The sequence below is a fragment of the Anoplopoma fimbria genome, chromosome 15 (genome assembly GCF_027596085.1).
Source record: "Anoplopoma fimbria isolate UVic2021 breed Golden Eagle Sablefish chromosome 15, Afim_UVic_2022, whole genome shotgun sequence".
In the NCBI taxonomy this organism is placed as follows: Eukaryota; Metazoa; Chordata; class Actinopteri; order Perciformes; family Anoplopomatidae; genus Anoplopoma; species Anoplopoma fimbria.
In genome coordinates, this window is record NC_072463.1 from 7663268 (window position 1) to 7674798 (window position 11531).

The 11531-nt window shown below is 35.3% G+C and overlaps 1 protein-coding gene across 1 annotated transcript in view; it reads left to right on the forward strand.

Annotated features, from left to right (window-relative positions):
• The window catches only part of sptb (spectrin, beta, erythrocytic), a 40585-nt gene extending 29183 nt beyond the window's left edge, over window positions 1-11402 (forward strand). The window contains 9 exon segments of the mRNA XM_054613255.1: window positions 536-674; window positions 1037-1121; window positions 1881-2077; window positions 2278-2360; window positions 5711-5774; window positions 5967-6223; window positions 7321-7494; window positions 8046-8088; window positions 8608-11402. Coding sequence (XP_054469230.1) covers window positions 536-674; window positions 1037-1121; window positions 1881-2077; window positions 2278-2360; window positions 5711-5774; window positions 5967-6223; window positions 7321-7494; window positions 8046-8088; window positions 8608-8799 — 1234 coding nt within the window. The 3' untranslated portion in view covers window positions 8800-11402.
• Window positions 11403-11531: the final 129 nt, after the last annotated feature.

An 11531-nucleotide genomic window follows, 5' to 3' on the forward strand; every position in this document is an offset into this window, starting at 1 on the left:
GGAAGTTTGGCTGTTCAATTTCCGGCTCCTCCAGTTGATGTGTCCTTGTCCATCAGTGTATGGATGTGTGTGAATGATGACATTTAGTGTCCATTTATCATTTACCAATAATATTTACCAAAAGTCAAATAAGATTTATAATAATTTAATAATAAAATGGACATAAACATCTCTCAACATAGAGCTTAACTGAGTTTGATCAACTTTTACCGGGAGAATTTCTGTATGTAGTAATCATATATAACCTCAAATAAATCAATTACAACATTTAAAAATGTAAAATTATCAACATTGTTTTCTGCCATTTTGAAAGGCTGTTTTCTCTTTTTTTCTAAATAATTTTATATTTTGACTATTAGTATATTATCTATTTATGAGACTGTTTATCTTACTTGTAGAATTTTACTACATAAAGGACACTGTAACTTGCCAGAGCCTGGTCACTACGGTTGCAGTTCCAGTCCCTACCAACAGATGTAGATAAGCTTCAAGCATTCCCTGTTATCACTTTATATCCCTCCCTTCTGTGCATTAGGGACGTCTCATCTGTGGAGCTTCTGCAGAAGTACCACCAGGGGATCCGCTCAGAGATCGAGACCAGGGGAGCAACATTCACTGACTGCATAGACCTCGGCAAAGCCCTGCTGACACGCAAGCACCGAGACTCTGCTGAGGTAAGGCTTCAGTAGCAAAGACAGCTTCTTTTCATCCTCAGTTGGGCCTCAAATTGCTGCTTTCATTAGATTTAATTACTTTTCTGGGAGTGATTGTTCTTGTCTGGCACAATGGAACCAATTGGATTGCCACGAAAGAAAAAATTCCACTCATCTTTCACTCATCAGGGAGACTATAAAGCAAACACTAATTAGAAATGGAAAAGCCAAAAGAATTTAAATGAGCAATTGACCCCAGCCTGAATTTAATTTGCGGTTAATTGCTCCACAATACTAATTCTTAGAGGATAATAACCAGTCTTGGGGTTGAGTTGTTTAATAATGCTGATATGTAACTGCGACTGTATAACTGCTTGTGTCAGATCAAAGAGAAGCTGGTGCAGCTGATGGAGAAAAGGAAGGAGATGATGTTCAAGTGGGACGACAGATGGGACTGGCTCAGACTCTGTGAGTAAAATCACATCAACCTCCAACCTAAAGGCAAAACCTGTACATCTATCAAATGACTAACTAATGTTAAAGCTTATAAATTTACAGACGTTTGCACATAAAACCACTCAGAGACCCCAATAAGCACCTTTTGTTGCAGTCTGACACAAAAACAAAAGCATCTATGATATCTGCACAATTCAAAATTGTGTTTTCTCAAACATCGGATGATTCCTTCAACTAAACTTTGGCATTTTATATTCACTTTTAATTGTTTTCAATATGCCTCTCTGTTTTATAAACCATCATATTTTGCCTATACAGGTTTAAATCTAGAGAAAATGCTGCTTTTCATGAGATTGACAACCACATTAAAAGCTGATTGTAATTCACAAAATATCCTGACTTTCTACAATGTTCTCCACGTCTTGACTTGTTGTCCCTTTCCAAATGACCTCAGTTTCTAAAAAAGAACAATACTCCCTAATAATACAAAAATGTCTTAACTTTGTAAAGATGTCATCCCTTTACAAAACATGTCCTTACTTTCCACAAAATGATTTTTTCTTTGAAAAATGTCCTCTTCACAAAATGTCTCTATTCAAAAAATGTTATGTAATAACATTCACACTTTCAAAAACATCTTCACATTCCAAAGTCAAATAATAGCCAGCATAAATATTTCTGAAAAAGTTAAGGTTCTTTTAAAGGTTTTGTAAGATAAAAAACTACACCGTAAACTCTGTCATAATGACCCACTGTCTCTGTTGTTTCCAGTGCTGGAGGTGTGTCAGTTTGCGAGGGACGCATCGGTGGCGGAGGCCTGGCTGATCGCTCAGGAGCCGTACGTGTCCAGTAGAGACCTGGGCCACACGGTGGACGAGGTAGAGAAACTCCTCAAGAGGCACGAGGCCTTTGAGAAATCCACCGCCACTTGGGAGGAGCGCTTTTCTGCACTGGAGCGCCTCACTACGGTATTGACAAAAACATGAATCATCATAGCGGCTAAAAAATTATGGACATGAGAGAAAAATCCTACTGCAGCCTCACAACACAACTTTAACTATTTAGTTCATGATGGCTGAAGATGATGGCAGTAACACGTCATATATTGATTCTAAGACAAATCAACTAATGGTTTAGTTATTGATTCCTGTTCCTTACTGTGTTGCAGCTGGAGCTGTTGGAGCTGAGGAATCAGCAACAGGAGATGGAACAGTTCATTAAAGAAGCGCAAGGCTCAGATAAGGACAGCAGGTAGACACACTCCCACATGCATGCAGGCATATTTATTAGGTACATCAGGGTTTTCAACGTTTTGATAACTCAGTGCCAATGAAAGGAGCCATAAATGATTGAGGGCCACACAGGAAAGGTGCGCACAAAAAACTAAATATCTTTTCCCTCTCACTTTGAAATTAAACTGGCGAGTTAATTTTTTTTTTCGACATAATTTACTATGACATTTTTTGACCTGCTCTACTATGGCTTTTTATCACTTTTGAGACATACTATATTATGACAGTTTGCGACTTACCACTATAACTTTTTTATCACCCTTTTCGACATACTATGCTATGTTTTTTGCGTCAGATGTTCGACATACTATACTATGACATTTTTCGACATACTATACTATGACATTTTTTGACATGCTATAATATGACCTTTTTCATGACATTTTTAGACATACTATACTATTACAGTTTTCGACATGCTAAACTGTGACATTTTTCAACATGCTTTACTGACTTTTTTCAAAACAAAATCAACATACTATGCTATGACATTTTTCAACATAATATACAACTACATTTTTCGACATGCTATATTATGACTTTTTTGACATGCTATACTATGTTTTCTTTCATTAGATTTATGACATCCTATATTATGAAATTTTTTGACATGCTATACTGAGACTCTTTTTCAACATGCTATACTATGATAGTTTTTGACATGCTAAATGATGGCTTTTTAATTTTTTTGCATCATACTATGACAAGTTTCTAACTATAATGCTATGACCTATTCCTCAGACCTTTCAACAAAAAAGTGGTAAAAAACGTCATAGTATATCATGTCGAAAAAAGTCATAGTATAGTATGTGGAGTGAGGAATCAAAAAAGTGATAAAAAAGTCATAGTATAGCAAGTCGAAAAAAAGTATAGTCATAGTATATATAAAAAAAAGTATATATAAAAAAAGTATGATTAATAAAAATGTCAGTATAACATGTCGAAAAAAGTGATAAAAAATATCATAGTATAGCATGTCGAAAAAAGTGATTAAAAACGTCATAGTATAGCATGTCGAAAAAAGTGATTAAAAACGTAATAATATAACATATCTAAAAAAGTTATAAAAAACATCATAGTATAGCATGTCGAAAAAAGTGATAAAAACGTCATAGTATAGTATGTCAAATAATTCGAAAAAAAGTATAAAAAACGTCATAGTATAGTATGTTGAAAAAAGTGATCATGTCATAAAACGTCATATTCATAGTATAGTATGTCGAAAAAGTCATAGTATAAATGTAAAAACATCATAGTAAAAATGTTATTCAAAAAAAGTCATAGTATAGCATGTCGTGATAAAAAAAAGTGATAAAAACGTCATAGTATAGTATGTCGAAAAAAAAAGTTATTGAAAAAAAACGTCATAGTATAGCATGTCGAAAAAAGTGATTAAAACCGTCATAGTATAGTATGTCGAAAAAAGTCATTGAAAACGTCATAGTATAGCATGTCGAAAAAAAAAAGTCATCGAAAAAAGTGATAAAAACGTCATAGTATAGTATGTCGAAAAAAAGTATAAAAAACGTCATAGTATAGCATGTCGAAAAAAGTGATAAAAACGTCATAGTATCATAGTATATAGCATGTCGAAAAAAGTCATAGAAAGCGTCATAGTCATATGCATGTCGTCATAGTATAGCATGTGAAAAAAGTGAAACATCAAGTATAGTATGTGAAAAAAAAAAACACGTCATAGTATAGCATGTCGAAAAAAGTGATAAAAAACGTCATAGTATAGTATGTCGAAAAAAGTGATAAAAAACATCATAGTATAGTATGTCGAAAAAAATCATAAAAACGTCATAGTATAGTATGTCGAAAAAAGTGATAAAAAAAACGTCATAGTATAGTATGTCGAAAAAAAGTGATTGATAAAAAACGTCATAGTATAGTATGTAAAAAAAAAAGTATAAAAAAGTCATAGTATAGCATGTCGAAAAAAGTGATAAAAAACGTCATAGTATAGTATGTCGAAAAAAGTGATAAAAAACGTCATAGTATAGTATGTTAAAAAAAAAGTGATAAGAAAAAAAAAACGTCATAGTATAGCATGTCGAAAAACGTCATAGTATAGTATGTCGAAAAAAAAGTGATAAAAAAGTCATAGTATAGTATATGTCGATAAAAAAAAAAAAGTGATAAAATTAAAAAACATCATAGTATAGTATGTATAGTAAAAAAGTGATAAAAAGTCATAGTATATAGTATGTCGAAAAAAGTGATTGAAAACATCATAGTATAGTATGTCGAAAAAAGTTATTAAAAAGTCATAGTATAGCATGTCGAAAAAAGTGATAAAAAACATCATAGTATAGTATGTCGAAAAAAGTAATTGAAAACGTCATAGTATAGCATGTCAAAAAAGTAAATAGTATAGTATGTCAAAAAAGTGATTAAAAACGTCTTAGTATAGCATGTCGAAAAATGTCATAGTATAGCATGTCGAAAAAAATAATTAAAAAGTCATAGGATAGCATGTCGAAAAAAGTGATAGTATAGTATATCAAAAAAGTGATTAAAAACATAGTATAGCATGTCGAAAAAAGTGATAAAAAACAGAAAATTCATAAAGAAGTCATAGTATTTTTTGTGGACAAAAGTCATAAAAAAAGTCACTATACTATGACACTTTTACATCATTCTTTATGATACTTTGATGGTATACACTATGACATTTTTTGTGACATACTATACAATCATTTTTTTCATGGCATAACAAACCAGAGGTTCTCAAAGTTTGGATGACTCAATGCCAATTTAGGGAGCCAGCATAGGAAATGTTCCCAGCTGTCCACCGAAATCGCCAACTTCATCTAACTTGTGCTGAACTGCAGTTTACTTTGAGTCAATCTTTCACACACTGTTTCACACACATTTGCCATAAAAAGAAAGAATGCAAAAAAATGAATAAAAAAGGTCCCCAACAAAAACACCCCTCACTCCTGTTTGGAAACACTCTGCTGAAAAACTACAGTGCCGAGCTGTTTGGGAAAATTATTTAGTACTTAAAGAAAAGAAGAAGAAAAAATAATATATATATATATATATATATATATATATATATATATATATGGGCTTATGGCTGAGAGCTACATTCAGGTGGAAGAAGTCAGAAAGAATTAAGAGGTGGAAGAAAACGCACTGTTGTGTCTTTGTCTGAAAAAACAGAATATTGCAAGCCTTATCATTTAAACTTTATCCCAAGCACACAGTATCTCCCTCTCTGTACAATCCACAAACATTATTCCTCACCCGCTGCTCTTAAAAGTCTCTCATTCAGACCCCATGCTGCCCTCTTTCCCCCAGGAGAGAAGACACAGGTTTCGTAGAAGAATCTTCGCAGCTCGGCACTATTGAGGAACAGACAATGGTAAGTAACCCTGTTTAAGCATGCTGAAGTTTAAAAAAAAGAAAATGAACCTCTTCAATCACTTCTAAAAATAATCATGGATGCGTACATCAGCGGTACACTCTGCTCTCCATTCCCCTACAAATATGGAGGTTCATCTATCAATGATCTACTGTCTCATTCTATTTCTGCCTCTATTTTTTCCTCTTCCAGTCTGGTTCTGGAGCAGTTGAGCCCAGTTCAGCCCTGCTGGAAGAGACAGCCGGTGACTCCACAGTGCCCATAGTGTCCGAAATGAGAGAGAGTGGTTCTCTGGAGCTGGAACCCTCTATCTCAATAGTGACCCCAAAAGAACCAGAGAAGGCTGCCACCATGCCCCTGGAGACCCTCAGAACCCAGACTGTGCTGCAGGAGGGCACGCTTGGACGCAAACACGATGTGGGGGGTTCAGGAAAGAAAGCTTCAAATAGGTAGATAATAGGGAAAAAAGCCAGAGTGCTGTTTTTGCATGCTTTTGCCCATCCACCAGGTGTTACCTAGTCCCTACACCACTCACTACCCATTCCGGACATTCAGTTCTGTAGAATAGAAAAATCTATAAGCACACTTGAAAACTTACCATATACCATACTTACCATATATATGTTGTCCATCACTGTAAACATCTAGACTGCATTCATTTTTTTCATTATTATCTAAATTACGTCACATTTTGCACCTAAAGAGAGAAATAGCCTAGCAAAAATGTAACAAACAAACAAAAATAAATGCAGAGGTCATGTTCTTTGTTTTGGATTTAACAACTCAAGCAAGCTTCAAGAGCAGTCTCATTTATTTTAATTTGAGATGAAAGCAGTGGCTGCCTTGAATGTAAGTAAAGGAAAACATCTAGACTGTATTACTATATTCTACAGAAGAACGCCTCTATGTGATTTGTATTTAAGAAGCTGAAGTTTACACACACATTTGTGCCGTCCCTTCTTAGACGGCAAGTGTGGTGTTGGGAGAAATGTAAAAAAGGAAGAAAAAGGAGATTTTTGCACTAGCTACATGTTTGCCAGCTTTTAGTCTTAAAAATAAATCACAATATAGCAGCACAAACTTAAGTTATATTCAACATACGCTTACTATACACTAGAGAATTTGAAGTAAAACACAGGCATGGCCATGCAGAGTTCAACAAGGAGCTGATGGAAAAACATACAGTAGATACATATACATACATACATGCATACATACATACATACATACATACATACATACATGCATACATACATACATATATATACTGTTCATTCACAGCTGGCAAACATGAAAAAAAGTTTTTAAAAACTCCTTCAGTTCTGTATTTTTCCGAGTGCTGTCACAGTTGTTACAGAGCAGTGAGCTGCTCCAACTCCAGCTCATTACCAATCAACTGAATTAAGTCTTAATGGAGTGGTGATGTTGTTGTGGCTCTCTTAATTGGAATTAAATTCAATTTATTTTTCCATTATCGCTGGAAATTACCCTCCTGAAATGATCAATAATCAAGCCCTCCACTTCTTACCCTTCCGCTTCCTCTTAGGTCATGGAACAACTTGTACTGCGTGCTGAAGCCCGGTCAGCTCTCAGCTTATAAGGACGCCAAGAGCTTTGGCCATGGGGTGACGTATCACGGCGAGGACCCTCTGTCCCTCAGTAACGCCACCTGGGAGATCCTCACCAACTACAAGAAAAAGAAGCACGTCTCCAAACTACGGTGAGAATTCTAATGAATCTTCAGGTTTTCACAGTTGTCTTACTAACTAAAGGAATAGTTCAACATTTTGGGAAATATGCTTATTCTCTTTCTTGCCAAGGATGAGAAGATCAAGTGTGTTTTATGGGGGATTATGTGCTCTTTGCCAAGAAAAAGTCCTGCAAATAACACAACCTGTTATTTTATGGTATTTATATGGATTAAACAGATGAGATATAGTATTAATTATTGATATTTCTTACCTTTGGTCAGAGCCAGAATAGCCGTTTCCTTGTTTCCAGTCTATATGCTAAGCTAAGCTAGCCGACTGCTGTCTTCAGCGGCCCTAATTGCACTTAATTTGCTAATAGTTGCTAAAAGAGACCTGCTGCCGGTGTCAAACAAACATTAACACATTTTTTTTAAATATGTAGAAAGAAAGTTAAAGCTTTGTTGCATAGATTACTGAAAAATGTGTTCTGCAGAAACTAGTTTAGTCTTAATGTTACTCTTTTTTGTTTTGCACTCCTCCAAACAATAAATCTTAACTTCACTTTCCTTTCCCTTTTCAGTCTTGGAGACGGCAGTGAATATTTGTTCCAGTGTAAAGACGAGGTGAGTTTTTGACTATCAAGTTAAACAAAAACAAAAACAAAAAATCACATGAGACTGAATGTTCTGGACTTTGCGTGTTATTATATAATCTTTGCCCTAATGTACTGCAAAGCAGAAGTCACAGGGTGTTATGCTGGAAACAGTACATACATATTTACATTTTATTTTAGAAACTGTTTCAGTTTGACATGTCTACACATGTCTAAGTGAATTGGAATGGATTATTTATGTAAGTAGACATTAATAAGGTTCAAACATTTCTCCATCAGTTAGTAAGACTACTCTACAGAGAGCATTACATTTTATGATAAAATGATTCACAATGAGGTCGTTTTTATCAATACTACCCTGATTCAGCCTCACAAACACATTCAAAGTTCCATTGCTAAATGCTTGAACCACGTCCACTTTTTAATTTACTCAAATAGAGCAAGAGACAAAAACACACACTGCCCCCATGAGGGTGGACTTCCCTTTGTAAGCCTCTGTGGTGTGTGTGTTTTTGTGTTTTAATTTCAGGAGGAGCTCCAGCGTTGGAGCCAGGCCATGGAGCAGGCCGTTCAGCCCCTGGCAGCGGAGGAGGCGTCGGGGCCCTCAGGGGCCAAAGCCCACAGCCTGCCTCCTCCCACCTCCTCAACTGCCCTCCCCGAGCCCAGCTCTGCCAAGAAAGACAAGGAGAAGAAGTTTAGTCGCTTTGCCAAAAAGAAGTGAAGAGATGAGAAGGCCATTGGAGGGGGGGGGGTTGCCGTGGAAACCCGGAAAGAGAAAGTAGTATTTGTGTACAATCAGTCAAAGACAGCTTTTTAATCACTAGATTTTTTTATATTATTTTGCAAGAGTAAACCTAAATTTATTGTAGTTTAGGTTAAAGCAATCACTTGTTTGCCTGTATTTAAGCCAGTGTATCATTGCAAAGGTCAACTTTTTTTCTTTGTGTTGTTTTTAACAAATGCCAAATTCAAAGCATATAAATTAAAGCACAGGAATGCTCCTTTCACACTCAACCAAAGAATGTTTGTAAAACTTTTATTTTGCTGCATTTTTTTGGGTTTAGTATGGCATGCTTTGATATAGCCATGTACAATATGAAGGCCTGTAATGAACATGGGGTGACACAAGAGTACTAAGGGGTACTTTTATTAATCCGCCTTATACAATGGTTGTGAACTGTAATACTGTGCTTTTTGAATTTGGAGCGCTTAATGCTACATATAGAACCAGAGTGAGTTTAACAGATTTTAAAAAGCTTTGTAAATGAGGTGTAAAAGACTTGGTGAAGAGCTAAACCGTAGTGCAGTGCTGTACAGTGCACACACACCAAGTGTAATTGCAGGCATGCAAACTAAATGCTCTATGCACTGTGAAGGGTTTGACTGTTGAGATTTTAAATTGGTCATTAGACACCACAGTCGGTCAGTTTTGATTATTGATCTAGTAAGGTCGGATTCTAAACTGAACTGTGGCATTAGTTATTTCTGTGAACTTGAAATATATTCAACACTTGTGTATTGAACCCTAAATTTCATATCTATTCATTAAAATATATACACAGAGTATATACAACTACAGCTGCATGAAGTATGTTTTACGTTAGTTTGATATGGTGCTATTGTGATATTCTTGAACCCTCAGTCAAGACCAAACTTGACCTGCCTTATTTGTCTTCAACTTTGGCTTGTAGGGACACACAAAAACGTATTCTGTTAGTAGATATCTGGGGGGTGTTTCATAAGAAAAACAATTAAATGTTAAAAACTATTGTAACAAAAATTTACCAAACCACTGCCGGACTCAGACTCAAGTTAGCTGCAGCGCTCTACCTGTAAATAATGAATTAACAGGTTGACATTAACAAAGTCCTGAATATTCTGGGTATACGTTTCTTCAAATTTTAAGTGACAAAAAAAAAAAAAAAAATAGATGGTGAAGAAGCTGCAAATAATAAGTACAGTAATGGGTCAAAGTTGATTTGTAACTATATATTAGTTGCAGTGCGTCAAAAGTTAACATATGTTAGCCAGAATTATGACCAAATAAAATACATGACCTTAAATTTGAATAATGCAAAAAGAGCAGCCCAAGTCAAAATATGTTAAAATGTACATGTACTTGTGTACAAAACACTGTAGCTAAGCTAAGCTTGAAAACTAACCTGACAAAAACCAGGCTAGTCTGGAAGTTAAACGTTTCCATGGTCAACTAGGTGAGACTTACTTAAAACTAATTTTTTAAGAAAATTGTTTGATTTAACTGGTAATCTTGCTTTATGAAACACCCCTCTGATATCACAAATTACATTTTATTAACCACAAATGCTGAGTGTCAAATTGGAGCCAATTACAAGTTTAAGCAGGCGTTCTTGTTAAAAGCAGAAAAAAAAGCCTGGACCATAATTCAACCAGTTTTTTACAGAAACAGCCAAAGTCAAGGACAATCTGTGGGTCGGATGAATCTTGACTGCTTTTCCAAACCACACAACAGAACCAGGCATGCTCTTTATCTACGGGGAGGTTCATACAGTTGCATTATGGAGCTGAGGGAATGGGTCTTTAATATGAATGTAAAGGAGGAAAAGAAAGAAGTGAGAATTTGGTACCTTTCAACAATAAAGCCATTATAGAATAAGAAATTCTAACCGATATACAGGGAATATAGAGTATGTAAAGTACGTGGAACTGCATTTATAGATGTTAATTTGTCGCATTCACTCACCCACTGCCGTCTTGCCTTGTATTGTGGGCTCCGTCCCTGAACTAAGATCCAACTCAAGTGACCTCAATGAAATGATGGAAGTTAGGTGTAGAAAGATCGAGACTGTTCAGCTCAAGAGGAAATATGGTAGCATCATGATGATCTGTCTAGATCATTAACATATAAAAAGGAAAAACAGTGTTATAACATCTATGATCTTCTTGTGGCCATGTAAACAGCAAATACAGATGTTTTTTTTTTTTTTACTGCGTGCAGAGGGCCAGAAGAATATCACTTCTGTGCTTACAGTACCAGTACTCACATTTCTTTCTGTTGTAAAAGCAAAGCACCTTTAAATGGTTTGGGGAAACTTGCATTATATTTACTCCGTCTTGTTTTTATTGGTCACTATCTACAGTATCTCAGATTCCGACACTTCCCACTCTGTTACCTCTATCCACTGTTTATTCCTCCACTCCTTCCTACCTGCCTTTTCTGTTCAGTGGTTTTTAATCTGCATTTTGTACTCTCTAGCTATGTAAAATATCCCAAAAATAATGTTAACAGGAAATATCAACTACATTTTGAGAGAATAAACTTTAAAATAAACTCCTGAAACTACACAGTTTGGGTTTATTTAGTGTGTCTTTCCTAAATGTTGAAATGCATGTCCTCAGTTGTGCCTTAGCAGATTTTTTTAATGAATACTGATTTTATGCTATTTGTAAATGCATTGAAAATGTCCAATAACA